The sequence below is a fragment of the Chamaea fasciata genome, unplaced genomic scaffold (assembly GCF_029207755.1).
Source record: "Chamaea fasciata isolate MVZ Bird 193981 ecotype frontalis unplaced genomic scaffold, bChaFas1.0.hap1 SCAF_41, whole genome shotgun sequence".
Taxonomy (NCBI): Eukaryota; Metazoa; Chordata; class Aves; order Passeriformes; family Sylviidae; genus Chamaea; species Chamaea fasciata.
This window is the reverse complement of record NW_027094126.1, coordinates 437,356-464,843: the sequence shown is the minus strand read 5'-3', so window position 1 is coordinate 464,843 and position 27,488 is coordinate 437,356. Positions and strand designations below refer to the sequence as shown.

Here is a 27,488-nt window from a genome sequence, read left to right as displayed (position 1 = left end):
TCCAAGATACCCCAGCTGAATACCCCAGCTGCTCGGGATGCCGGACCCCCACCCCAGTGACCCCCAGAGCCTGGAATACTCCAGCCCCTCAGGATGGCCAGACCCAGGGACCCCCAGCCCCCTGGGACGGTCAATTCCAGCCCCTCCAGACTCCCCAGCCCAGCCTCACATATCCCCCACTTCCAGCCACAGCTCCAGTTGGGCCATAGACTTCCTTTATTTTCCCAAACAATTAAATAGCAGTATTTCTTTTGTTTTTTAAAACTGAAGTGGTTAAAAGCAGGCTGCCCCCTGCCCCATGGGGTGAGCCCCGCTGCTGGGGCAGGCAGGCGTGGGGGACATTTATATTACCATTTATAAATAGAAAAATAAAACTCTTAAGCAGGGTGGGTTAGCGGTTAGCATGGTTAGAGTTGGACCTGGCACAGGTTTCCCGTGCCCGTGGCAGACACCCGGTGCTCATGGCAGACACCCCATCCAGCCACCCTGTGGTGCGGGGACAAGGACACTGTGGGTGACAGGGACAGACCCAGAGCAGGGGGATGGGCAGGAACTGCTGCCAAGTGCTCAGTGTTGGGGTGTTTTTGGCATCCCCCCAGCTGGATTTGCCCTAGGGCTGGATCTGGTGGCGCCTGGCAGTAGCTTGACAGCACCAACCCTGTCCCCAGCACAGTGGTTAATAAAGCAATAAATATCGGGAGAACATGTGGGGGTCCAGGCGTGGGGTCCCAGCTGTGGGGGACTCTAGAACACAGGACAGGGCTGAGCCAGGTCCCTGTGCCACCCCGTGATACTCCATCCCATCCCCACCACCCTGTGCCCCAGGGCAGTGCTGAGCCCCAACCTTCCCACAGCACCAGGGGTACATCCCCCTGTCCCTCCTCCCCGGCTCCCAGGGGTGTCCAGGGCTGGAGCCCCTGCTTCCAGTGTGCGGCATCACCTGCCACTTGCTAACTGGGGGGGCAGGGAGCCCTACACCTGCAGGGTCTCATGGCCCAGCACGCCCCCGGCCAGCCAGTAGAGCAGGCGGGAGTACCAGTGCATTCCCACCTCCGGCACCGTCCCGTTGCCCACCTCGGGGTGGGCCGGCAGCAGCGAGAGCAGCCCATGGAAGAGGCGGAGAGGGGCAAAAGCCCGGTGGGCCCAGCGGTGGCTCTCCAGGACGGCGTAGCAGGATGCCAGCACCCCGTTGACCAGCAAGGTGCCATGGGAGGTGAGGGGGGCAAAGACCCCAACACCGTCCTCCCGAGAGACCCTCAACACCCGCGTGGGGCGCAGCCCCTGCCCCCCCGCCCCGTGGGCCAGCACGGCGTCACCCGGGCGCACGCGGCGGGCGAAGATGGGCAGGAAGGCAGCGGAGCCGTTGGCTGCTCCACGGGCTGCAAACACCAGGTGGGACGGGGTGAGGAGCAGCCGGCGTGCTGGGCTGGCCGTCTCAATGGCCACGAAGGAGGCGCGTTGGCCCAGGTCGCGGTCGAGGAAGAGCAGCACCTCAGTGGGCACCAGGCGCCCGCCCGGCTCGGCGCCCAGCACCCAGTCACCCTGGCGCAGGTCAGCCAGGCCCCGGCGCTCACCGCTCTCCAGGGTCACGGTGGCGTGGCCAGGAAAGCAGCCACCAGTGCGGACGGCCAGCGAGTTATCTGGGAGGATGGAGAAAGTTGTCGGTGTCCCCACCAGCCACCTCCACCGGGCCACCAGCTCCAGAGGGGAAACGGCAAGCCCCAGACCCCCAAACCACTCCCGGAACAAAGCGGGTATTTTCCAAAGCTCCCCCAGTTCCTGCATGCAGCTCCTGAACGCTGCAGGGCCCCTTTGTCCACCCTGCACTGACGCCCTTTGTTCCGGGCTGGAACGGTGACATTTATGGCCATTTTCACTTTCTGTCAATTGTCGTTTCTGGACTGGATGGGAACTGCTGGCTGGAGCAACTGCAGGGCTGGGGCCTGTGGGGCTGGAGGCTGCAGGGCTGTGGGGCTGCATTGCTGTCCCCTTCACCAGGAGCTGAACCACAGGGTTGTCTCCATCTGGCCAGAATTTGGAGGGGAAAGTGGGGTTTTTGCCTCTCAGGGGGCCAGACACTAGCCGAACCCACTGGGACCAGACACCAACTGGAGCAATAATCCCATATGGCTCCAGGATGCCAAGGGGGAGCAGCAGGGGCTGTGAGGCTGTGAGCTGTTTATGGGGAAGGCAGCCCCCTGCCCTGGTGGCAGCCCCTTCGATGTGGTACCTGCTTTGACGGAGACATGGATGTGAGCCTTGGACTCATAGTAGACCCAGTCGAAGCCGGCCTCCACGGCCAGGCGTGCCAGCATGCCGTACTTGTGGCGGTCGCGGTCGGACGTGGTGATGTCCAGCGCCCGGCCCTCATAGTGCAGAGAGTCGGGGAGGTGGTGCCCATCCTCATCCCAGCCCTCCGTCACCCGCAGTTTCACCCCCGGCCACATGTTCATCACGGCGATGGCCAGTGAGTTCACACGCTCCTTGCAGCGCTGTGGGGACACGCCAGCACCGGTGTCACCCTCCCCAAAACAGACAGGGACCCCACAGGAACAGACAGACACACCAGGCCTGCAAAGGGCTTTGAGGGAGCCCAAAGGGGCTGCTGTGGGGGCAGATGTGGTGCCCCCCCGGGGTGCAGAGAGGGTCACGGCCAAGCTGCCCCCCCGCCTGGATGCAGGTTGAACGTTAACGTGCCCCCGGGTCCCGTGGTGGAGCTGCTCCACGGGCAGCCGGGCAGAACAGGCAAGGGACCGGGACGGTCACCGGGACGGTGTCACCTTCCCCGCGGCCACGGCCATGACTGATTAACCTGGTGAGGGGGCTGTGAGGCAGAGCTGGGGGCTGACCCTGAACCAGCCCCGAGTCCCGGCTGATGGGGAGAGCAGAGCATCCCAGGCGGTTCTGGGGTCGCTCTCCCCATCAGCAGTGGCAGCATTGCCATGGGGTGCAGGGGTCGGAGCTGCCCCGGTCTCCCCCAGCAGCCGCTGAGGTCACAGCGTCCCTCAGTGCCCCAGTGCCCCCCCCCCCTCCCCCGTTCAACAAAGCGGCTCCCGGGAGCGCGGGGCCGCGGGGGCGGGAGTGCGGGGCGCGGGCCCGGAGCGGCCGTGCCGGGGGGGGGAGGGGGGGGGGGGCAGCGGCGGGGGGGCAGGAATGCGCTCGGCCCGGCCCGGCCCGGCCCGGCCACAATAGGCGCTTTCCAGCCCGGAGCTGACCTCAGGCCCCGGGAATGCCGTCGCGGCCACAAAGAGCCCTTTCAGCCACCCGCACGCCGGGCCGGCTCCGCGCTCGCGGCCCCGCCGGGCTCCGCCGCCCCGGCCCGGCCGCCTCCGCCGTCCCGGCTCGCGGGAGCTGCCGGCGCCGCCTGGACCACTCGCAGCATCCCTCGTCGCCATGGCGACCGCGGGGCCGCCCCTCGCCATGGCAACCGTGAGCATCCCGACGGGCGCGCGGCGCGTCCCGGGCTCCCGCCGCCCCGGATTCCCCCCGACTAGAGGAGTACCGGGGGCTCCCCCTCTGCGCTGACCTTGGGGCCGGGGCGCGGCGGCGCTGGGGGAATGGAGCCACCGGTACCTCGTGCCTCCGGTGCCATCCCGTCCCGCTAATCCCCGACGGTCCTGAACGCACAGCGGGACGGGACCTCCTCGTCCCGGGGCTCCGGTGCTGCCCCGCCGCTGCCAAGGGCCGTGGAAGGGAGCAGGGGACGGGAGCTAGGTACTGTGAGGACCGGGCAGGGACCTTGCGCCCCGGGAGGCTCCATGCTCCCGAGGAGGGTCGGTGCCACTCGGGAGGATCCGTGAGCCCCGGGATTATCAGGGAGCCTTGGAGAGGATCGGTGGTGGCCGGGAAAGCTCCGTGAGACCCTGAGAGGGTCGGTGCCGACTGAGAAAGGTCCATGAGCCCTGTCGAGGGTCACTGGGATCCCACCCGTTCCCCCGCCGCCCCCGCGCCCCCGGTAGCGAGGCCGGACCGGGCCGGGCCGGGCGCAGCCCCCACCTCGGTCATGAGCCGGTCCGCCCCCGTGTTCTCCTCGTCCTTGAAGATGATGTCGGGGTTGTAGTTGGGCACCAGGTCCCTGAAGCGCTCCGAGCCCCGCAGCACTTTGCCCTCCGCCTTCCCGCTCGCCCCCAGCGTCTGCTCGGGCACGTTGGGCACGAACTGCTTGTAGAGCAGAGGCGAAAGCTGCCGCCGCCCCAGCCGCCGCCGCCCCACCGGGCCCCGACCCGGGCCGCAGCCCAGCACCGGCGCGGCCAGCAGGCAGGCGGCGAGCCCGAGCAGGACGAGGGCGAGCGGCCTCCACCGGGGCATCCCGCCCGTCGGGCCACGGTGCCTCCGCGGGTCCCGCTCAGTCGCCGGGGGCACAGGCGGCTGGGGCGGGCATGGTCCCGGTGTGGCGGCCCCGGGGCTTTTAGATGGTCGCGGTGCCAGGGGCGGGTCGGCGCCGTTTCCTTCTCACACCCACGGTCCCGTCGCTGCTGCGGGATCCGCGGCCGCTCGGGACGACTGACCACCCCCCCCGTACCCCCCCCTCCGGTGCCGCCACCCACGCGGAGCGCCGCCGGTTGTACGCCCACGGTATCGGCACCCCCTCGCCTGGCGCTGCACCCCGGTCCGGGGAAGTTCCCGACACAGCCCGAGCCTTAGGAAAAGCCCTCGCAGAGCTGCGTCCCAGCACCGGTCACCGGCATCCAGCTCCGGGCACTGCCCTGGAACTGGCACTGGGCACCCAGCTGCTGAGGCTGCCCCGGGACCGGCACCGGGATCTTATCCCGCGTCCCAGTCTTGCTCCCCCTTCCCGTCTAAATCCCGCACTCTGATGCCGCTTCCTCTCCACGGTCCCCTCACTGCGCTCCGGTACCGGAACCCCCCCTTATCCCATCCGAACGCCGTGATTCTGGTCCTGGGATCTCTCCTTTCACCGCCTGTTGGAATCGGGGACCCCTCTCTCCCAGTCCCGGTCCCTCTTCTCCTCCCGCTGTCCCTTGCACCGAGGACCCTCGTTATTCTAAGGCTGTGCCGCCAGTATCCGCACCTGCTCCGTCCCCTTGGCACAGCCCCGCTCCCGGGACCCGCTCCCTGGCACTACCCCGCTCCCCTCTGTTCGGTCCGACCCACGGTCCCTGGCCCAGCCCCCGGTACCGGCTGCCTTGGGTGCTGGTCGGCACCGTGCGCCGCCCTCAGCCGCCCCGGCCCGGCTGCCCCCACCGCGGCCGCTCGGCTTCGGCGCTGGGCAGCCCCGTCGAGCCCCGCCTCGGACCCGGCCCCCGGGAGCGGCGACAGCGGCGGCCACATCCCCCGGGGCCGCCCCCGCCGGGCTGCCCTGCCCCGGCCGGCCCCTCCGCGCCCCGGGACCGGGGCACCCCCGGACCGGCACCGCGCTCCGCCGGGGATCCAGGTACCGCCGAGGATGGGGCCGGGCTGCTCCGGGACTGGCACCGGGTTCCAAGAGGAACGCGGGACAGGAGCGGGGCACCCCCGGCACCGGGAGCGTGTCCCCCAACGCAGCCCCCCAGAGCTCCCGGTGAAGCACCCAGCGGTACTGCGGGCCCCGGCCAGGGCAGGAGGCAGCAGCGGGGTAGTGGAAGGCGGAGAGCGGATCGGGGGGGTCCCGGCCGCCGCGGCCCCCCCACAGCTTCCCCGCAGCCCCGGTGCCAGCACGGGGTGACTGGGAGGGGAGCGGGTCGCGGGGAAATCGCGGGCACCGATGGCCTCATTTCCTGCAATATAAACCAGGTTTCCTGTGCTTCCTGCTCGGCCCCAGCCGGGGGGGGAGCGAGGGGGGGCCTGGGCCCCCCACCCCCGCCATGGGGGGGCGGGGGGTGGCCTGGCTCGGCCCCAGCCGGGGCAGGATGGGTGGGGGGCCGGTTCCCGGGGCAGTTTCCGCTCTGGCCGCACGACCCTCCGTCCCAGGAGGTGAAGCCTCTGCTTTGCCCCTCACTTGGGGTAGCTCAGCCCATACCACGAAGCTCCCGGAGCCCCACAACACCCCCGGGGTCCCTGAGCCCGGGCAGCAGGCAGGGAGCTGCCCTCGCCTGTGGAAGAAGCTCGTTAACCCCAGCCAGGAAGAGGGTTAATTATGGCCCCATAGGGGCCATAAGGAGGGGTGGGACTGTGACCCCCCCCAAGGCAAGGACACCCCACCCCTGCCCCCTTCCTACTCGGCCCTGCCCTTGGGAGGAATAAACCCCCCCCAGATTCAAGTATTTTTATATAAAAAACATTTGCTATTTATTGCTCCAAACAAGTTCCGTGGTAACAGAGACCCGACATACTCATCACATCAAGCTGCTGGAGGTGGGGGGCTTGTTCCCTGCACCCCAGGCCCCCCTATTAGGGACCCCCAAAGGCCTCAGGGAGGGTGGAGACAACCAGTGTCCCCCTGCAGAGTGACACAAGGATAGAGTGTGGAGTGACTCTGGGCAAGGGAGCACAGGACCCTCTCCCATAGTGTCAGGACAGTCCCTGGGTGAGGTGACGTTTTAAACTCAACCAGACCCCAGGGAGCAGCCAGGGGAGGTTGGGGGGGAGCCTGGTCATTCTTGCACGAGGTATTTAAACAGGGGGTGGGCAGGCTGCAGCCAGCACAGCCTCGGGGGCACCCCACACCCCTTGGGGACGTGTGATGGGAATGTGGCTCAAGGCCAAGGCTCAGTAGAACAACGCGCTGAGACGGAGCAGGAGGGATGACCCCCAAAGGTGTCTCAGCTTTCCCTGAGGGGCTCTGATGTCCCTGAGGTACCAGGCGCTATCAGGGCCAGCTCTGTGGCTGGCAGCCACCCTGGGGGGCCACCACAGTGGGGAGGACACGTCCCTGTCCCCCAGCCTTAGCAGGGCTTGCTGCGGATCCGGCAGCGCGTCACGGGCAGCGGCAGCTTGTGCAGACCTGGATACAGGGAGAGTGTGAGAGCCGTGGTGGGGGACAGGGGACACCCCAGCACCCATCCCTGGTGTCCCTGTCCTCACCAAAGGCACGGATGAGCTCGGCCTGGACTGCCCAGGAGACCCTTTTCACCAGGCACAGCGTGGTGAGCCCCGCAAAGCCCATGTTGTAGAGGAAGACGATGTAGAAATTCCCCAACCAGTTGAAGCGGCCAAAATCCCCCAGGAGGTCAAAACGGGTGATCCCTGCACAGGAGTGGGGTACACTGGTCAGGGCACCCCCAATCTGGGGGACACCCCCATCCAGGCATCATCACCCTGATCCCTCTGGGAGGCTCACCCAGTGTCCTGGAGAAGACGGGCAGCGCTGAGCTGAGCACCAGCAAGGAGACACAGTTCCCGATGATCTGGGGAGAAGGAGGGGGTTTGGGGGGGACAGTGCTGCTGCAGGGGAACCCCCAGCCTCGGGAAGGGGCTTTCCAAATGCCAGGGGACCACTGGGGAGTCCTGCCTGGCAGTGGGACACTGTCCTCCCACGTGAGGACACCACAAGCAGTGCACAGGGACACACTGTGGGGAACAGGGTCTTGCACCCCCACAGGAGCCCCTCCAGCCCCGTCCCACTGCTCCCACCTTGGTCAGGGGGGTGTCCTGCCGCTCCGGCAGCAGGCGAGTGAACAGGGGGGAGCTGTAGAAGCCCACAACAGAGGAGACCATTAGGTAGCTGCAAGGAGTGTTAAGGATGAAAACAGAATGGGATGGCGCTGGGAACAGTGTTGGGGACACAGGGGACTTCGCCAGGGACACAAGTGCCCTCCTGAAGGATACAAAATGAGGACAACCTGCAGTGCAGCTCCAAAGGAACCAAAGATGGAGAAGGAAACCTGGCCCAGGGATGCGTCCTGCAGGAAGAGGAGGGAGCAGGTTGGGGAGGAATGGTCCCCAGACCAGCGAGGGACATGACCGAGCTGTCCCATTCCCCCAACCGGGTACCTGGATGCCCCGTGGCATTGCAGCATCATCCAGCAGCAGCTCCAGGACATGGAAGCAGACAATGAGCACAGAGATGCCCTGGGAGGAGCAGGAAGGGAGTGAGGGCAGTGGTGAGGACAAGGACAGCCCCCAACACCCCTGGGAGCCCAGGGTCACTCACTGTCAGTGCCAAGAGGCCCAGCATGGCCAGGGGGTAGCCCAGGTTCCTCTGCCAGGGCGATGCTCGGTGCCGCAGCTCTGTGGGGAGGATGCGCCCAGGTGAGAGGGGAGCACAGTCCCCACCCCAGGCCAGGAGACTGAGGGGGTCCCAAAGTGCCGGGATGGGGCGTAACAGCCCCCACCCCATCTCCCAACCCACCCTCCCTCCATAGAGCGTGGACTGCCAGGGACCCAGTGCTCCCAGTGCCAAGCTGGAGGGAACCCAGTGTCCCGGCCTTCCCCCCACCAGGCTCCTCACCCAGCTTCCGCCTCTTGCTCCGGATGGCAAAGAATTGCTCCCGCAGCATCTCCATGTCCAGATTCAGCCAGCAGGAAGCTTTGCCTTTCAGGGGGGAGACCCAAGGGGCTCAGGGGGGATGAGGGCTCCAACGTGGTGGGGTAGAGGGGCCCCCAATCCACCCCACGCTCCCCTTTTCCAACCAGCAGCACCCACCAGAGCGGATCCTGTGGGACACGGCGGCTTCCTCAAACCTCGTGCAGCTCAGCTGCTCATCCAGGTCTTCCAGGAGCTGGGGATGGGCAAAGAGCCTGTGAGTGGCTGCTGGGGTGCAGGAATGGCTCCCCATGCCCAAGGTGGGAGACCAGGCAGCCCTGGGGGCAATCACTCCCAAAACTGGGGCAGAGGGACTGGGGGGGGGGGGGAAATGCCTTACCCGGGGTTTCACCAGGAGCTTCCCAGTAACAGTGAACATGATGGAGAGGCCAAAGGGGGTGCACACTGTGGTGGGAGGAGAGGCTGAACAGGAGGTGCCCCTCCATCCTACCCCTCCCCACACCCCCAGAAGGATCCTGGAGGCTTCAGCCATGAACCATGGCCCCTCCAGTCCCCATTTGCATGGAGCACCACCAGGGCCTCATGGGGACACAACTTACACAGCAGAAGCAGGACGCCAAAAAGCGAGATGCAGGAGTAGAGGTAGGGCAGATAGTATTCCCAGAGATCTGCAGAGACAGCGGGATTAGGTCAGTGACACCAGAGATCCCTTGTTCCATTCAGTGCCAGGGTCTGACTCCGGAGCAGGGAGAACCCAGTGCACCCCAGCAGCACCCACCGTAGAGTGACTGGCGACTGGCAGCGTCGTTGCCCACGATGGCAGAGGCCACCCAGACCATGCCCAGCACCAGCAGCGTCAGCAGCAGCAGCACCACCGACGTCTCGTACACCCTGGCCATGATGCCCTGCAGGAGCTGGGTTAGCAGGGAGTCACAGAAGGGCGGACAGGGGGGGACATGTGCAGGATCACCCACCTTCTTGGATCCTGCAAACCCCTCTGACTCGGTGAAGAAGTAGGCAAAGGGCATGAGGAAGACCAACGACATATTGGAGAAGAGGAAGACCAAATTCCAGAGGCCTGGAAGAGGGGGTACAGCATGGGGTGAGCTCCCAGGCAGGGCAACGCCGACCCACAGATTTTGGGGACACCCCAGGGTCACCCCGTGCACCTACCATGAATGAGGGACCCGTTCAGCCACTGGATGTAGTAGTTCTGAGGGAAGGAGAGCAGCACCTCGTTGCTGATGATGGAGAAGGGCAGGAGGAGGACGGCACCCAGTGCCACAGCCAGGGTGAAGGTACAGAGCTCCAACCTGCCGCAGGGACAAGCATCACCTCTGGGTCAGGGTTCCTCTGGGTGTCACAGCCCAGCTCTGCCCCCCAGCGTCACCAGCACCCACAGGACACGGTGTCCTGGCTGAGGAAGAGGCCGAGTGTCAGGGAACGGGACAAGCAGGAACTTACGCAATCTTGTTGACAGCAGCATCCTCGTCATCGTGAACTGCGGGGACAAAATCCCAAACCCGAGGGTCAGGGGAGGTAGGGCTGCCCAGAGCATCGCTCCCTGCCCTCTGCCCAAGTTCTCTCCACTCCAAATGCTGCAGAAATCCTCCCAGGGAAATTGGGCTTTGCTCCCACCTAGGGCAGCTGGCAGCAACTGGTGTCGCGGCAACCAGGCTGTGGCAGGACCAGGGCTCCTGGAGGAGGCCAAAGGCAACGAAGAAACAGGAAGAACCCTCGGGAGGCTGAATGTGGCTGTCAAGGGCTGCCTGGCTCTGGCAGCTCCCGCTCTCTTACCTGCTGTGAAATCCGTGTGCTTCTTAAAGTGGGTTATGATGAAGTGGCAGAGGATGTAGAGGCTGGCGAAGAGCAGGGCACAGATCTGTGGGCAGAAGAGTGTGGGCAGTGTGGGCATGCCCTGAGGGCAGCACCCGGCTCCTACCCCAGGTGATGCTGCCAGCCCTGGGGCTTGTCAGCTCCACCCTATTTGTTTTTCCACTCCTGGCCCTGGTTACACCTCACTCGTGTGCTCAGACTGATCTGTTCAACGGGGGCTGCACACAGCGTTCACACATGGGTGCCCACAAGCTGGCACAGCACCCAGGCCGGGGGGCTAAGAGCCCACCCAAGAATGTCTGAATCAACCCCGTGCCAGCAAATCTGTGACCCCGTGGGACATCCCTGAACTGCCCGATCCCACAGCCCCAGCTGGCTGGCACCAGCAGCCAGCAGAGCCACGGGAACAGCCTTGAATGAGGCGCCAAGGATATCTGCGGTGTCCCTCCCGCCCCCGCAGGAACGCCGAGGTCAAGCCAGAGCAGGCGATGTTCAGGGAACACGGCGACCTTTCATCCCACGGGATACGCGTCAGGATGAGGAAAGGTCGCTCGGATCCTCCACCTTGGCACAGGTGCAGTGGGGAGCAGCTGTGGCACCTCCCTTCTGCCTGACTGGGGGTGCTCTGGCCCCAGCTGAGGGTCCCCAGGATCTGCCAGTGGGGTGGCAGGGAGCCCCCAGAGATGGCCCAGCTCTGAACTCCCAGAAAGGCAGTGCCCAGCAGGTCCTTCTGCTCCTGCTCCCACCCAGTGAAGGGTCTCAAGGCCGCAGGTTCCCTCCTGCCATGGGCTGTACCCCACAGACCAATGCTGTGCCTGGTGGGGGGACCCCCAACACCACCTGTACTCAGTGAGGTCGGGTCAAGTAAGTTTTGTGCTGCCCCTGCCAAGCCAGGGGCTCCTGGGTGAGATGCAGCTCCCTGGGATGGAGGTCTGGGGGGCTCCAGGGCAGAGGTGCTGGGCTCTGGCCACCACACCACGTCCTCCCTGTAGGCACCGAATATGGCACCGAGGCTGCAGCAAGGGAGCCTCGGCACTGCCGGTCACAGCCCGCAGCATCCCAAAGGCCCAGAGGAGAAGCCAGGACATCGAGGTCATCCCCATCCCCGAACCTCACACAGTGGGAGCAGAGGAGCAGACCCAGCTGGCTTCCTCTGTAGTACCCGAAGTTTAGGGGGCTCTGCAGGGTCCCCTCCTGCCGACACCGAGCTGCTGGCCTGGGGACAAGGAGCCTGGCGTGGGGCTGGCCCGGTTCTGACACCACCAAAGCCCAGCACCCCCAAAGGTGCACAAAGGGACCGCAGCTGGGACTGCTGGAGCCGGCAGAGGGGTCGCGGCAGGGGCTCAGCAGGGTCCAGCCCTGGGACCTCGCTATCTGCTGGGCACACGCAGCCTAGGCTGCTCTGGCCCCGATAAGCACCAGGGGTGTGGAGCACTGCCACAGCCGGGCCCTAGAGCTGCCACCCAGGATCCCCACAGTCCCATAGAGAGCTGCGAGCTCCCAGCCCCGCTCCCACCTCTCCCCGCCACACCGGGCCCCTTCCCCCTCCCGCCGCCCCTCACCGCGGCCCCCGAGTACTCACAATGCACTCGCGGACCCTCTCGTGGAAGAGCTGCTCCCGCACGGCCAGCGCGTCATGCTCCAGAGGGGCCATCCTGCGGCCAGCATGGCAGGGCCGGGCGGGGCTGCTGCGGGCAGGGGCAGAACGGCACGGCCGGTACCGCCAGCCCGGTCCAGCCTCTCCGGTAGCGCCGGGAATCGCCGCTCTGAGCCCGCCGGCTCCAGCCCAGAGCCGCCGCCGCTGGCCCCGCCCCTCCCCGTGGCCCCGCCCCCGCGTCCGGTCCCCGCGTCCGGAGTATCCGCCCCCGCCGCGGCCCGAAAGGGCCCAGCAGGCCCCGCCCCCGGCCGCCCATTGGCTCGGGGGCTGAATGAGGCGGAGCTCATTGGCCGAAGCGCGGCGGGCCGCGCGCTGATAGGCTGAGCCAGCCCGCCGCTCCCATGGGCCCGCGGCCCCAGTGTAGCCCCCCCCCCCCCCCCGCCGGAATTAGGGGCAGGGATAGAGCAAATCCTGGGACACGGCTAATCCCGGGCGCGTTAATCCCGGAGAGCCACGGGGGGCAGGGTTGGGCTCCCGAGGGCTGAGGGCACAGGGCAGGGCAGGGCAGGGCAGGGCAGGGCATGGCCCTCCTGGGGGGGGAACACAACTCATAAAGGAGGCCAGCAGCAGCCAGGGTGAGGCCCCACCCTGTGGAACCCAGGGATATGGGGGGTTTCACCTCGCCCCCCCCCACCTAGCAGAGCAAGAAAGGCTGGGCAGCTCGGGTAGCAGCAGCACCATGCCAGCTGCCTCACTGGGCACAGACAATAGGGACAGTCTGTTCCCATGGGATGGGGCCAGGCGGCCCAGGCGAGAGCAGGCGCTGACACAGAGGGTTTGTATCCAACACAGTGTAGCTTCTCTTAAAGCCTTTTATTCACAGACACAGTACAGACACATGGAAAATCTGCACGATCACATCCGAGAGGGCAGCACACCCCTGGTCAGGCCCACGGGGCAAAACCCCACGCAGTGCACAAGGAAGCTCAAGTGTTTGAAGCAGACATTTCATGGACATGCGACAGTGACAGAAGGAACCCAGCGTTTAGTATTCCTCCCCTTCCTCCTCTCCCTCCCCTTCCACAGAATCCACCCCCACCTCCTCGTAATCCTTCTCCAGGGCAGCCATATCCTCACGGGCCTCCGAGAACTCCCCTTCCTCCATGCCCTCCCCCACATACCAGTGCACGAACGCCCGCTTGGCGTACATCAGGTCAAACTTGTGGTCCAGGCGGGCCCAGGCCTCGGCGATGGCCGTGGTGTTGCTCAGCATGCACACGGCGCGCTGCACCTTGGCCAGGTCGCCCCCGGGCACCACTGTGGGTGGCTGGTAGTTGATGCCCACCTTGAAACCGGTGGGGCACCAGTCCACAAACTGGATGCTACGCTTGGTCTTGATGGTGGCGATGGCGGCGTTGACATCCTTGGGCACCACGTCCCCGCGGTACAGCAGGCAGCACGCCATGTACTTGCCGTGCCGCGGGTCACACTTGACCATCTGGTTGGCCGGCTCGAAACAGGCGTTGGTGATCTCGGCCACCGAGAGCTGCTCGTGATAAGCCTTCTCAGCAGAGATGACCGGGGCGTAGGTGGCCAGCGGGAAGTGGATGCGGGGGTACGGCACCAGGTTGGTCTGGAATTCTGTCAGGTCGACGTTCAGGGCTCCGTCAAAGCGCAGAGAGGCCGTGATGGAGGACACGATCTGACTGATGAGGCGGTTGAGGTTGGTGTAGGTGGGACGCTCGATGTCCAGGTTGCGGCGACAGATGTCGTAGATGGCCTCGTTGTCCACCATGAAGGCACAGTCGGAGTGCTCCAGGGTGGTGTGGGTGGTGAGGATGGAGTTGTAGGGCTCCACCACGGCCGTGGACACCTGTGGAGCTGGGTAGATGGAGAACTCCAGCTTGGACTTCTTGCCGTAGTCAACAGAGAGCCGCTCCATGAGCAGGGAGGTGAAGCCAGAGCCAGTGCCACCGCCAAAGCTGTGGAACACCAGGAAGCCCTGCAGCCCTGTGCATTGGTCAGCCTGCAAGGTGGGAAGAGAAAACGAGACCAAGCTGTTAGTAATTCTGAACTTCAGCTGCTACTGACTTGCCCAGAAAGATACAACTTTCCCCCAAGGATCTCAGACTTTTGGGACACTTCTGCCAGCTCCACTTCCAGACACAGCTCCCTGTGATTCAACCTGCCCTCACAAAAGGGACCCCTTCCTGCCCCCTCCCCTCAGCTGCTTCCTCCTATGACCCTGGCAATCTGCTTGAGAGAGGGGGGAATCCACTAGAGCTGCCACAGCAAGAGTTAAATACTTGGCACAGCTGCTCATAAGCAGTTTGTCAAGCAGGATCAGAGTCCAGATCAAGCAGAAACCTCACATGACCTTATAAAAGGGATGAAATAAGGTTTTCCCAGGGAGAGAAATGACACAGAATCCCACAAGCCCCATCACACCCCTGAGAACATGCCACGCTCAGGGTGCACATCCTGGCCTGGTGGGGTTGCAGAGCTTTGAATAAAGGGATTCAGGTCAAGGGGAGGGGAAGGGGCTGATCCTGATCACTTAGAGGATCCAGACCCCATGGAGAGCCGGGATGTGCTACAGGCTGACATGATTCAAATCCTGAAAGCACAACAGGAAGGCAGGAGGTCATCCCCATGCTGTGCCCCAAAGTGCTGATGGGCTGAGAAGGACCTGCCCAGGGACGCCTGGAGTTTCCCTTTATCCCCACATCCCCCGCAGGGATGGACCCACCCCATGAGACCCCACAGGACACTCACCAGCTTGCGGATGCGGTCAAGGACCAGGTCGATGATCTCCTTCCCGATGGTGTAGTGCCCGCGGGCGTAGTTGTTGGCCGCATCCTCCTTGCCCGTGATCAGCTGCTCGGGGTGGAAGAGCTGCCGGTACGTTCCCGTGCGCACCTCGTCTGCGGGGACAGCCCCGGGCCCCGTTAGCACCCGGCGCCCACCGCCAGCGCCCGCCCCGCCGGCCGCCCCCCGCGCGCTGCTCACCGATCACCGTGGGCTCCAGGTCCACGAACACGGCCCGGGGCACGTGCTTGCCGGCGCCCGTCTCGCTGAAGAAGGTGTTGAAGGAGTCGTCCCCCCCGCCGATGGTCTTGTCGCTGGGCATCTGCCCGTCGGGCTGGATGCCGTGCTCCAGGCAGTACAGCTCCCAGCAGGCATTGCCGATCTGCACGCCCGCTTGGCCCACGTGGATGGAGATGCACTCGCGCTGCGGGGGCACACGGCACCGGGTCACCCCTTTTGTCCCCTCTCTGTCCCACCCCAGCACCCACGGGGCTGGCACCGAGCTGGGAAGGGTCTCTACCCAAGGCTGGGGTCAGATCCTGCCCAGATGCACGCATTGTGCTGGGTCTGGTGGTGCACCCACTGTGCTCAGCTTTGGTGTTCCCATTCTGCTTCCCCTCCCCAGGAGCTGAGACTCTGCACCATGAGCCAGCTGGTGTCCTTCACCCTACACACCCCACAGAGCCAGGAATCGGGGTTCCCCAGCTGTATTCCTGGTCCTGACTATTCGCAGTCCCCTCCATCCATGGCTCCCATGTAGACAGGGACACTAAACCCCCCCTCTGCAGGGGGCTGGCGAATACCCTCCTTTCCCAGTTCAGGGACACCCCTTTATGCAAGGGAACATCTCTTTCCTCATTGCAGGGCATGCTCAGCTCCGAGGATCCCTTCCTGCCCCTCCCGAGAGCTGCAACTCTGCCCTTTGGGGGGTGAAGAGATCTCACATGGGAGGTTCAAACTCAGCGCCCCCAACCCCCAATTGTGCCTTAGTGCCACCCCGACTAGTGGCTGAGCTTCGCTAGGGCCACCCGGGATCCGAGGAGGGAAGGTGTGGGGTGACATCCGCGTTTGGGAACAGACTGCAGCCACCTGTGGGCAGCGCTCTGGGGGTCCCGCCACCCCGCAGCTGCCACCATCTGCTCCCAAATGGCGCCCAGGGAGGACATTTTCCAGCCGGGCTGGGCGAGGTCGGGAGGAGGAGGAGGAAGAGGAAGCTCAGCGCAGCAGCAGGGCCGAGACCGCACCAGCTGACCCGAAACCGCAGGGATGGGCCGATGGCGTCACCCCCGGGGGGTCGCGCACATTCCCGGCCGCTCCCTCCCCCGCGCCACCTGCTCCGCGCGTTCCTCTCACCCGGGGCGGGGGGAGCCCGGGGTTTGGGGGAGATCTGGAGCGGAGGGTGGCCCGCATAAGGCCCCCTAGGAATCGTAGAGCACGACCAGCCTCATGGGCTCGGTGGGTGCCGGGGGGGAGGGCAGAAAACAGGGAACCTCGTGCAGCAGGGAGGGGTGAGGTTGGGGGGTTCGAGGCTGGATTCGGGAGGGGGCTCGGGGCTTGATTTAGGGGGGAAGGGTGAGTGTGCGGGAGGGGCGGGGCTTTGCCTCTGGCGAGGGGCGGGGCTGTGCCCCCGCCGCGCGCCTTCCCGCGCGCGGGAACGGTAACGGTCGGGCTGACCCCGCCCCCACCGGTGGGCTACCAGACACCACGTGCGACCACCGCAGGAGTGCTGTGAGCCTTTCCAGGGGTGCTCCCTTCATCAAGGACTTCTCCCTCTACCTCTGCTCAACACCCCCAGCCTCGGCTCTACCCACCCACAGTTCTCACCGTACCCCCCATCCCCTCCCAACTTTCTGACTTGGACCCCCCACCCTTCAATCCCTCAGCCCTATCTCCCGCCTCCCGCAGTCTCTCCCCCGCCATTCCTTCCCCCTCCCCTCCTACGCACCCATCCTCCCCCAATCCCCCGCATCCTCCAGATCCAGCCCTTCTCCTCCTTTACCCGGCCATTCCCTGGGCCCGTCCCTCCCCATTTCTCCAGCCCCCTCCCCTCACCATGGCTGCGGCTTGGTTACTCGTCCCGACAAGCAAGGAATCGACGCAAGTACCAACTACCGCCGCCCCCGGGCGTCCCTCTATATACCGGCCCAGGGGGCGGGCCGAGCGCCCCCGCCCCGCGCGTCTATTGGCCGTAGTGCCCGTCCATCAGCGCGCTCGCACTGCGGATTGGTTGAGACGTGTGGCGTGCTCCGCCTCCTCCACCCCCCGTGCTGCGGGGCTTGGGGGGGGAGGGACGGGGACCCTCCCGACGCGGGGTGCAGCCCCCTCCTCCCCCGGCTTGCGAAGGGCCCCCAGTGCGGGGAGTACGGGGTGCGGGGGGGGTCTGACCTTGCTGTGGTCCTCTGCCCCCCCGGGAATGCGTTTGTCGCGTAGGATGGGGGGGGCACAGCCGTTCCCGCCCGCCCCCCCGCCTCCGCCGCCCCTCCCGCCCGGTGCGGCTCCGCTGCGGAGGAAAACTGCGACATGGGGGGGGCGGCACGTGCTGCCGCGCCCGGTGTCGTCCTCCGCCGTCCCCAGGTTGTTAATCGGCTTCTCCGGACGGAGCCCACCCCCCCGCCCCATCTGCACCGCTCGCCCCCCCCCGCCCCCTCCCTCCCCGGTTTATTTGCACCCCGGGGGTCCCTCCCAGACCATCTGCAGCCCGTGCAGCCCCCTTCCCCCCCCAGCCCCCTCCATGTCCATCTGCACCCCCCGGCCCCCCCCAGCCCATCTGCATCCCTGGATCCCACTGCGATGGGGGGGTGCGGGCTCCCCCTGCGGGGTTCGCACACTGGTGGGGCCGCCCCCGCTTTTCAGGGTGGGGTTTGTTTCAGCCATATCCGCAGTCCGGTGGGGGGAGACCACCGTCAGGGCCATAAAAACAGGGGACGTGCTGGGGTCCCACTGTGCCCCCCCAACGTGGAGCAGCTCCCTGCCCGGCTGTGTGAGAGCACCGGGTGGGAGCCACGGTGGGGAAGGGGGGGGGGGGGGGCCATCCCCAGCCCCCACCTAATCCCCGGAGCTATTTGCACCCAATAATCCGCCTTCCTGTTTTGCCAAGAGCTTTGCGGAAAACCCAGCGGCCCCTTCGGCACCACACGCTGCCATGGTGCGGAGGGGGGGTGGGCCCCCGCATCCCCTCCCGCAGCCACCGAAGCCACCCCAGTGCGGGGTCACCGGGCAGCTGAGCCCAGCCCGGGCTGGCGGGGCCGGCGCGGCTGCATCCGCCGCAGCTGCACTGCAGCGGTGACGTGGCTCCCCGCCATTTGCCTCGCCGGCCGCATGGCCGCTCCGGTCCCGTCGTTCCCACCGGGAAAGAAAGGGCTGCTCTGCTCCCCCCTCCTCCCTAACCTGCCCCGCTCCAGGATCCCACTCTGCCTTCAGAGTGGGGGTCCCGAGGTGGTCAGCTCGGTTCTGCCAGCGTGGCAGCTGGTGCTGGAGGAGCTGCTGCCGGCTCTGATCATTAGTGTTTATGGAATGGGTTGGAATGGGTGTTCCTGGGGGGGGGGGGGGGGGTCGTTACAACACCCCCCCGGATTCCTCGCGCATCACGTCACCCCTGGAATGGTGTTAGGACAGTGTTTTGGGTCGCTCCAAGCCGGTAAAAGCAGGTTTAATGTTACAGTGAAAGTGAGACAAAATTCACTTCCCTCTTACGTCTCTGTAGTGAAACCCGACAGAGGAAAACGGGGCTAAAATTTAAAATCAGTCAATGCAAAACTCAAATTGGGCAAAAAATTACCGAAGGGGAGGTTGGGGATGGGAAAAGAATGATAAGGATAAAATGTAATAATTGAGATCCTCCCTCTGAGTCAGAAGGGGCAGAGTGGACTCCCTGCCCCATTGTCAAACTAAGCCCTGGGCATGACCAACAGTTTAGGCCTAAAGGTTTATGAGCACTTAATCCAGATCTTAATTTAAATAATTTATTAACAGATTCATATAGAATTTACCGTAGGCACAGTAGCAACACACTTATAGACCTATTTTATTTATTAATCTAAAGTGCTTAAGAATCTGAGAGCAACATTCCTAGCACATTTGCTATAGAATATTCACTCTTGCACACACACGTACCTGAAGAGCAGGTACACATGTAAATACCTGTGAAAAATCCACCTTGAGTTCAGTATTGACATCAGTGCCTTTGTGTCTCCTCAACAGGCCAAGGGTTGAGCCCCAGGTTCTGGGGGGATCAGCCCAAACTCTTTTGTTCATCCTCTGAGAATCCCAAACTTGTTAATTCACCATCCCTGAGAGTTGTCCTGCCTGCTGTGGTCCAGTTGAACTCAGGGGGTCTCACTCAGGACCTGCTGGTTGTGACATTGCAAGGGTTGGCTTTTTACTCATCCTAATTTTCTATCCTGGCTACAATTTGGATCTTTCCTTTGAAAGTTTGATAACAAACATGTTGTTTCAATCGGGTTGTTCTTGAGAAAAAAAATAATTCCCAAGGCTGTTCCTCAAAATCAAGGAGTTGGTCTGACAACACAAGCTCCTGGGAGCTGACAGTGTTGCTGATAAACTCGAGGAGCTTGGCCTGGGTGCTGCTCAAGGCCTAACCTGAGCTCAGAGTGCGAAAGAAGGAGGGGTGCACCACACAAATGAGGGACCCAGGGGTCCTCCCCCAGCTGCAGCACCTGCTGGAGTTTCACTTTGCGTTCAACTTCCCCTTCATTATTTATCCCTGCATGGAGCCGTGAGGGACAGGGTAAGGGATAGGAAAGGGAGGGTGAAGAGGCTCCCCCCATTCAATGGGGCTGCTTCTACATTTCCCCCTCCCCTCTAGTGGCTGGAACCAAGGGGGCCAACTCCTCATCCCTGAAAGAGCCAGAGGAACTTAAGGACATATTGTGGTTGGTGTTGGAGGAACCTTGTGTACCTGCAGACGCCGAGCTGGATGAAGGGATCCCTCCCATCCCCAGCACTCCCACCTGTGGGAACAGAGCATCGCCTCCCCACCCCGCAGGGCAATGCAGCCCCTCCCCTGCCCAGGAAGAGGAGGTAGCAGAGATACCAAAGACTTCTGCCAAACAGAGGGGCTTCAGAGATCTCCAGCCCACCCAGAGGAGTTAAGGCCCCCAATGTGCTCATATGGGGCTCACTTGACCCTTGGTACCAAGAAAACCCAACCCTCTCCACTTACCCAGCCTTTGGGGTGGGGGCACAACACCAAACCCAGAAGGATGAGGAACAAGTATGGGTTTGGGAGGACCAGTTTGGGGTGGGGGCTCTGCGGGGTGCTGAGCTCACCACAACCCCTGGCACATGCTCAGGGACAGGGTGGAGAGCCTGGGTACAGGCAGGGACTGCAGGGCCGTGTCATGTGCTGGTGGGGACAGTGTTGAAGCCAAGCAGGGACTTTGCCACAGGGAGTGAAGACACCAGAGCCAGGGTAAGACAGGGAATGCTTTTTATTCAGACCCACAGGAGAGGACGGGTGAGTCCGTCACAGACTTTTCCATTGAAGCACAGACCATTGACAGGACAGACCGCGGCGCACACACTGCTACAGACCCCGCGGGGTCTTCAACTAGTTTATGTTCCCTGTTCGAGCAGCACCCTTGTGAGTTTAGTATTCCTCCCCTTCCTCCTCTCCCTCCCCTTCCACAGAATCCACCCCCACCTCCTCATAATCCTTCTCCAGGGCAGCCATATCCTCACGGGCCTCCGAGAACTCCCCTTCTTCCATGCCCTCCCCCACGTACCAGTGCACGAACGCCCGCTTGGCGTACATCAGGTCAAACTTGTGGTCCAGGCGGGCCCAGGCCTCGGCGATGGCCGTGGTGTTGCTCAGCATGCACACGGCGCGCTGCACCTTGGCCAGGTCGCCCCCGGGCACCACCGTGGGTGGCTGGTAGTTGATGCCCACCTTGAAACCAGTGGGGCACCAGTCCACAAACTGGATGGTGCGCTTGGTCTTGATGGTGGCGATGGCGGCGTTGACATCCTTGGGCACCACGTCCCCGCGGTACAGCAGGCAGCACGCCATGTACTTGCCGTGCCGCGGGTCACACTTGACCATCTGGTTGGCCGGCTCGAAGCAGGCGTTGGTGATCTCGGCCACCGAGAGCTGCTCGTGATAAGCCTTCTCAGCAGAGATGACCGGGGCGTAGGTGGCCAGCGGGAAGTGGATGCGGGGGTACGGCACCAGGTTGGTCTGGAATTCTGTCAGGTCGACATTCAGGGCTCCGTCAAAGCGCAGAGAGGCTGTGATGGAGGACACGATCTGGCCTATCAACCTGTTGAGGTTGGTGTAGGTGGGACGCTCGATGTCCAGGTTGCGGCGACAGATGTCGTAGATGGCCTCGTTGTCCACCATGAAGGCACAGTCGGAGTGCTCCAGGGTGGTGTGGGTGGTGAGGATGGAGTTGTAGGGCTCCACCACGGCCGTGGACACCTGTGGAGCTGGGTAGATGGAGAACTCCAGCTTGGACTTCTTGCCGTAGTCGACAGAGAGCCGCTCCATGAGCAGGGAGGTGAAGCCAGAGCCGGTGCCACCGCCAAAGCTGTGGAACACCAGGAAGCCCTGCAGCCCTGTGCATTGGTCAGCCTGCAGGGAGAGAGACAAGGTGGGGAAGCATGTTTACTCCAGGCAGCAGAAGTTACTTCTTCCTCTCTGTGGCCTCACAAGGACATTTGGGGGCTTTCCAGCAGCAGAGCCAGAGTCAGCAGAATGGGGGACAGGGTGGCACGGACTCCATCTGTTACCCAGTGACTCATGGTGAATCACCCAGGGAAGCCCCTTGGCCTTTGGGGTGAGACAGTGGTCAGGGGCACCTCAAAGTGCAGAATTGCCACCAGCTCAGCAGCAGAGTGGGGGGACAAGTTTGACTGCCAGGGACTATCACAGCCACATGACTCTGGGAGGGACTGGCTCGGGACTGCCCGTCCCCAGCGCACGCAGCTGGACTCGGCCACGTCAGGAGCCAAGTGGGAACAAAGAGGGAATTGCCAAGCTCAGCACCGGCGGCGCCCGGGGGCTGCGGCGCTGTGGAGCGGCTCCAGCTCCAGCTGCGCCGCGTCCCGCTGCCGGCCAATGGCAGCCACTGCACAACAGGATTAACATTAATTAATAAATTAAATCTAAACCCAACCCAGCGAGTCTGGATGGCAGAGCGAGACAGAATGGAGGCTTTGTCCTCGCTCGCCACCTGCATCCCCCGTGCCCCTACCAGCTTGCGGATGCGGTCAAGGACCAGGTCGATGATCTCCTTCCCGATGGTGTAGTGCCCGCGGGCGTAGTTGTTGGCCGCATCCTCCTTGCCCGTGATCAGCTGCTCGGGGTGGAAGAGCTGCCGGTACGTTCCCGTGCGCACCTCGTCTGCGGGGACAGCCCCGGGCCCCGTTAGCACCCGGCGCCCGCCGCCAGCGCCCGCCCCGCCGGCCGCCCCCCGCGCGCTGCTCACCGATCACCGTGGGCTCCAGGTCCACGAACACGGCCCGGGGCACGTGCTTGCCGGCGCCCGTCTCGCTGAAGAAGGTGTTGAAGGAGTCGTCCCCCCCGCCGATGGTCTTGTCGCTGGGCATCTGCCCGTCGGGCTGGATGCCGTGCTCCAGGCAGTACAGCTCCCAGCAGGCATTGCCGATCTGCACGCCGGCTTGGCCCACGTGGATGGAGATGCACTCGCGCTGCGGGGGCACACGGCACCGGGTCACCCCTTTTGTCCCCCTCCCCAGCTGTGGCACCAGCCCAACACTGTCTCGGCTGTCACCGAGCTGGGAAGGGCCCCTCACAAAGACTGGATGGGGCCAGATCCTGCCCGGACACACCCATTGTTCCGCAGGTGCACCCAGTGCAGGGGGTCCCATCCTGTCTTGTCGCCATCACCCCTGGCACTCTGCCTGTGGGGGATGGGGAGCTCAGCAGTTGTGGCTCATCCTGCCCGGAGCGACTGGGACTGCACCCATGGTGACACAGGGAGCCCCGGGGTTCCCATCCTGCCCCACCCTGCCCTGGTGAGACCCAGCAAAGCCCCAGGGTGGCTCAGCACCGGGGACTCCTCCTGCCCACCCGAGTCCCAGTCGAGGCAATGCCACGCCCAGTGTGGGACTGGGGGGTCCCATCCTGCCGTGCTTCGACCTCTCGTGCGGGATGGGGTGCTCAGCACCGGGGGTCCCATTCTGCCCTGCCCACCCCACACCGGAGACACTTTCTGCCTTGTTAAACCGGTGCCACGCCCAGCGCAGGCGGAGGGCTCAGCACCGGGGCGGGGGGGGGAGGAAAGGGGGTCTGTCCTGCCCGGTTGAACGGGAGCCACGCCCAGGGACGGACGGTGGCTCGGTACCGTAAGATGGGGCGCCCGATCCTGCCCCTTTCAACCGGTGCCACGCCCAATACGGGCTTAGCTCCAGGGAGCCATCCTGCCCGATTTAATAGGAGCCACGTCTGGTTCAGGCTCGGGGTTCGGTCCCGGGGAGCCATCCTTTCGAGTTTAACCACAGCCACGCCCGACAGGAGCTCAGTACTGCGTTTCGGGGTCCCATCCTGCCCTGTTTAACGGGAGGCACGCCCGGTGCAGGCTCGGGGCTCGGTCCCGGGGTCCCATCCTGGCCGGTTTAAGGGGAGCCACGCCCTATGGAAGCTCAGTGCTGAGTCCCGGGGGTCTCATCCTGCCTGCTTTAACGGGAGCCACACCCTATGGAAGCTTAGTGCTAAGTCCTGGGGGTCCCATCCTGCCCGGTTTAACGGCAGCCACGCCCGCTGCGGGCTCAGGGGAGGCAGAAAGACCTTTCCAGGCCTATTTAACAGGAGATAAATTCGGGGCTGGGTCCCGGGCGACGCATTTTACTCGGTGTAACGGGAGCCACGCCCGGTGCGGGAGGAGTCCCGGCGCCGAGGGCTCATCCCGGGAGGGGAGGGGACGACAAACCCTTGGGAATGGAGATCAGGGGGGTTGGGGACCAGAGACAACAGCGAGACGGGAGCCGGGGTGGGGGGGGATGAAAAGCGGAGACTACGATGGGAGGGTGGGGATTGGGACCGCGGAAAACCACGGGTCCGGGGGTGGGAGGGATGGAGCCGGCGGGAATGGGAGACAAGGGGACCACGGGAATAGGGATTGTGGGAATGAGTAGGGACAAGGGAAGTCCCGACCCCCCCGCACCCCCTCACCATGGCGGCGGTCGGTCCGGGGCGGTCTCACAGCCCGACGCTGAGGCGGTCGATGTAAGAGGCGCGGCGGAGTGCGGGGCTCGGTGCGAGGCTTTATAGCGGCGGCGGGGCGGGGCGAAGCGGGGCGGGCGGCGGGGCCGGGGGGGCGGCGGGGCCGGCGGCGGCGGCGGCCATTGGGCGCCCGGAATGAGGTAATGCCCCCCCGCAGCCGCAGACAAAGGCCGGGCGGTGCGGGAGGGGGGGGCCCGGGGGCTGCGGCGGCCACGGCCCGGCCCCGCCGCTGGCTCCCGCCCGCCGCCGGAGGGGCCCCGGCTGTGTCCTTGGCACCGTCCCTGCCACGCCCCGGTCCCCGGTCTTGGCTGAGCTAGCGGTCACGCTCGGGTCCCCATCCCGCGGTCCCCATCCCCCCACAGCCCCCTTCCCCCAAGTCCCGCCGTTCTTCCCGATCCCGTTCTCCCCCTGCCCGGAATGAGTGTCTTGGTCCCGGGACTCCCGTTGCACGGGGTAGGACCACGCCCTGGTCCCCGTCCCCGGCGATGCAGCCCTCCCCCTTGTCTGGCCACTGCCCGAGCTCCGGGTTATCCTCGGGCATACCCTGGTCCCTGTCCCCAGCCATCCCGTTGTTCCCATCCCTCGTCACATTCTAATCCCTATTCCCAGCCAGCCACGCCCTGGTCCCCATCCTCAGGGACACTGTTCTCATCCCTGGCCAAGCCCGTCCCCATCCCCAGGGACGCTGTCTCAATCCGTGGCCGTGCCACAGTGCCCTGGTTCTCAGCCACGTCCCTGCCATGGCCCTGTGCCTGTCCCGGCCCTTTCCCTGCCGTGCCCAGCCCTTCCAGTGCCTCTTTGTCTGCTCGGGCAGTGGGAACCAGCGCTGCGGGGCCCAGGCGCGGGGACAAAGAGTCGTCATCCCCCCGGGCAGCTGAGGACGAGCAGGGCCGGTGGGTGAGGGACAGCAGGAGGACAACAGGGGACAAAAGCCCCCAGGGCTGTTTTGGGCTGGGGGCTTGGACCGAGCAGCAGCTGCTGTGCGGCAGCTGGTGGTTGGGACACAGCTGGGACACTGGGACACGCGTCCCCTGGCCATCCCTCCATCTGCTGCAGCCCCTGCACAGCCTCCCCGAACCACCAGCCTCACAGCCCTAGGATTTCCCACTCCTGGGGGGGGTTCCCCTCCCGTTTATTCTTGCAAAGCCCACAGGCTTTGGGGGTAGTGTTCCCCAAGCCAGGAGGTGCTGGGGGGCTCAGTCCCTGCAGAGGAGTGACCCCACACCACATGCATGGCCCCAGCTGCTGCAGGTGGAGCTGCCAGGATGTCCTCCCTGCTGAGAACCCCTTTTTTTTTTTTCTCTGGTGTTTCCCACATTATGCAGATTTCTGGGCAGATCCAAGGTTCCCACGTCCCTGCTGCCAAACTTTTGACCCCACCACGATCCCCACTGCCAGCCCCGTGTCCCCACTGCCAGCCCCATGCCCCTGCGGTTGCCCTGTTTTTGGGGTGCTGCTGGGGCTGCAGAGCTGCAGACAAAGAGGGGGTGGGATTTGGGCATCGCCCACCAGAACAAAGGACCCGGTGGCCCTGGCTTTGCTAAGTAGAAAAAAAACAGATTTTTCTCCCACCAGGCTGGTCCCCATGGCAAATGGGTGTTTTGGGGCACCCCGACGCCAAAGCAGCTCAGCCCCCAGCCCTGACCCCACTGTAGGTCCAACCCTGGATGGGAAATGCCTCCTGCCTTTGTTCCCCTACAGTCCCAAGTGCTCAACACCACTGTGGAGCCTGTTAGGGTGTCCTCATTGTGTCCCCATTGTGTCCCCAAGGCCAGGGGGTTTGTGGGTTCACAAGCAGCCCCCTGACTCGGGGACCATTCTCCAAGCTAAGGAGGGTCCACACTCATCCTATTACCCTGAGCTGTGGGCAGGAGGTGACTCGTAGGGCAGGGGGTGGCTCAGCCCCGGTGGGTGATGTGGGGTGTAGGGTGAGGGACACTGGGTGCTGCAGCCCCACTGGTGCCCCCCAGCCCCCTCCCATCTCCTTGGATATGGACGACCACACGTCGTGCACCGACTGCTGCCAGGCAACTGCTGGGGTTGCTAGGAGACAGGTTGCTAGGAGATGGGCTGGGACCCCCCTCGCATCCCCCTTCCCCAACATCCATCCCGGGGCCTGGTGTGCAGGGGGGTCGCAGGCAGAATAGGCCGGGTTCCCACCACTGCCGGGCCTTATTGTCATGGTAAGGGCACCGTCCCCGGGACCCTCGGTACCTCACCCTGCTCGGCTGTGGGTGAGGCACCATCCTTGGGACCCCCTAACATGACCCTGAGGGTGGGGCACCATCTGCAGGTCCCCCAGTGTCAGATCACTCTGCTGTGCCAATGGGGGGTAGAGGCCATGGGGTCCCCCAGTTCCCACCCTACTGCACCCTGCCATGGAGGTCACCAGCCCTGTGGCCCCCCAGTATCCAGCCCTGGTGAATGCTGGTGCGGGAGGGGGGTCTGGCACAGCTCCCAGCCTCCCCACCTCCCGCACTTCCCATTCGTCTGTGCTCTGTTGACTGTTGGTAGCAACACGGTGGCTCCTGGTGACGGTTGCTGTCCTCCCCCAGCCGTGTCCATCCCCCTGGTGCCGCTGGGTGGGACAGACCCTGGACCCCCCCGGGGTCCCCTCTGTATGCACAGAGTCCCTGTGGCTGTCCCTACCCGGGCTGGGCGACTCGGGGGCTCCCAGAGCTGGCATCTCATCCTGCGTGGGCTGATTTCCTGGCTGCTGGACTCGTGCCCATGGCACAGCCGAGATTCCCAGCCTCCCCCATTTGGGCCCTTCCTGGGGATCCCAAACTGGTGACCTCGAACCCGGCGACTGGGACATGCCATCCCCAGGGACTGAGGGGTCTCAACCCCGTCAGGGGCTGTTATGGCTCAGGGCTGACATCCCAGACACAGGCTGCTGCTATTTTTAGCCTGTTTTCCCGCAGAACCCAGCTCTGTCTGTCTGTCTGTCCATCCGCTGCCACCATCGATGTGACAGATTCATTCAGATGGAGAGACAGGGCAGCTCGGGGGGCGGGGGGGCCGCTCCTCTCCGGGGCGCTGGATGAGGCCGTGGTGTGGCGGAGGGGCCCCGCCGCCCCTCGGCTGGCCCAGGGCGGCACTGAGGGGCTGGACCCGCCGAGGGGAGGCACCCACCCCTGCCCGAGCCCCCGCCCCACCCGCAGGGCAGAGGGAAAATCCCTCCAACCCCAGTGCTGGGGGCAGCGGGTGACCCCACTCCCTGTGGGAGGAAGCAGGGAGGTGTCACCGGTGTTCCCGCAGCCTGGGTGTCCCGATGCCCCCTTCCGCCACCCCGCAGTCCTTCCCGCCCCCTCCCGGCTCTGCGAGAGCCACAACAAAAGGAAGATTCGGCCCCGGAAGGCGCGGGGGGCACTTTGGGGGGCAGGGGGAGCAGGGGAAGGCGCGGGGGGGCAGCCCTGGGGTGCGGGGGGCTGCGGGCACGCTGCCCGTGGGGAGGGGGCTGCGGCACCGCCTGCGTGCGGGGCGGTTCCGCAATGCGGCAAAGCCGGGAATAAAGGAGCGGGGCGGCGGAGGGGTGGGGGTGAGGTGGGAGAGACCCTGCTGTCGGAGGCGTCCGCCCTCGGCCCGGCCCCCCTAAAGCATCTCCTGACCCCCAGCAGGGCCCCGGAATCGGCGTGGTGGGGTCTCGGAGGGCTCCGGGACCATCGGGGGCTCAAGAG

At 64.7% G+C, this 27,488-nt stretch overlaps 4 protein-coding genes across 4 annotated transcripts; all 4 read right to left on the bottom strand.

Annotated features, from left to right (window-relative positions):
- Nucleotides 1–198: 198 nt before the first annotated feature.
- DHH (desert hedgehog signaling molecule) lies at nucleotides 199–4,534 on the bottom strand. Its single transcript, XM_066207483.1, has 3 exons — nucleotides 3,997–4,534; nucleotides 2,231–2,492; nucleotides 199–1,640 (listed from the first exon to the last, which is right to left on the bottom strand). Exons 1-3 carry the CDS (start codon nucleotides 4,306–4,308, stop codon nucleotides 973–975), a joined length of 1,242 nt encoding a protein of 413 aa, XP_066063580.1. The 5' UTR covers nucleotides 4,309–4,534; the 3' UTR covers nucleotides 199–972.
- Nucleotides 4,535–6,203: 1,669 nt separating this feature from the next.
- LMBR1L (limb development membrane protein 1 like) lies at nucleotides 6,204–12,007 on the bottom strand. The gene is made up of 17 exons (XM_066207463.1): nucleotides 11,784–12,007; nucleotides 10,163–10,247; nucleotides 9,830–9,866; nucleotides 9,539–9,678; nucleotides 9,340–9,443; nucleotides 9,144–9,270; nucleotides 8,965–9,033; nucleotides 8,745–8,809; nucleotides 8,525–8,600; nucleotides 8,330–8,413; nucleotides 8,033–8,109; nucleotides 7,873–7,950; nucleotides 7,708–7,781; nucleotides 7,513–7,603; nucleotides 7,220–7,286; nucleotides 6,964–7,125; nucleotides 6,204–6,883 (listed from the first exon to the last, which is right to left on the bottom strand). Exons 1-17 carry the CDS (start codon nucleotides 11,853–11,855, stop codon nucleotides 6,825–6,827), a joined length of 1,467 nt encoding a protein of 488 aa, XP_066063560.1. The 5' UTR covers nucleotides 11,856–12,007; the 3' UTR covers nucleotides 6,204–6,824.
- Nucleotides 12,008–12,652: 645 nt separating this feature from the next.
- Nucleotides 12,653–16,730, bottom strand: TUBA1B (tubulin alpha 1b). Its single transcript, XM_066207478.1, has 4 exons — nucleotides 16,659–16,730; nucleotides 14,808–15,030; nucleotides 14,574–14,722; nucleotides 12,653–13,824 (listed from the first exon to the last, which is right to left on the bottom strand). The coding sequence occupies exons 1-4, from the start codon at nucleotides 16,659–16,661 to the stop codon at nucleotides 12,844–12,846; spliced, it is 1,356 nt and encodes a 451-aa protein (XP_066063575.1). The 5' UTR covers nucleotides 16,662–16,730; the 3' UTR covers nucleotides 12,653–12,843.
- Nucleotides 16,731–20,038: 3,308 nt separating this feature from the next.
- LOC136303806 (tubulin alpha-1A chain) lies at nucleotides 20,039–23,853 on the bottom strand. The gene is made up of 4 exons (XM_066207477.1): nucleotides 23,758–23,853; nucleotides 22,052–22,274; nucleotides 21,818–21,966; nucleotides 20,039–21,195 (listed from the first exon to the last, which is right to left on the bottom strand). The coding sequence occupies exons 1-4, from the start codon at nucleotides 23,758–23,760 to the stop codon at nucleotides 20,215–20,217; spliced, it is 1,356 nt and encodes a 451-aa protein (XP_066063574.1). The 5' UTR covers nucleotides 23,761–23,853; the 3' UTR covers nucleotides 20,039–20,214.
- Between the last annotated feature and the right edge of the window lie 3,635 nt (nucleotides 23,854–27,488).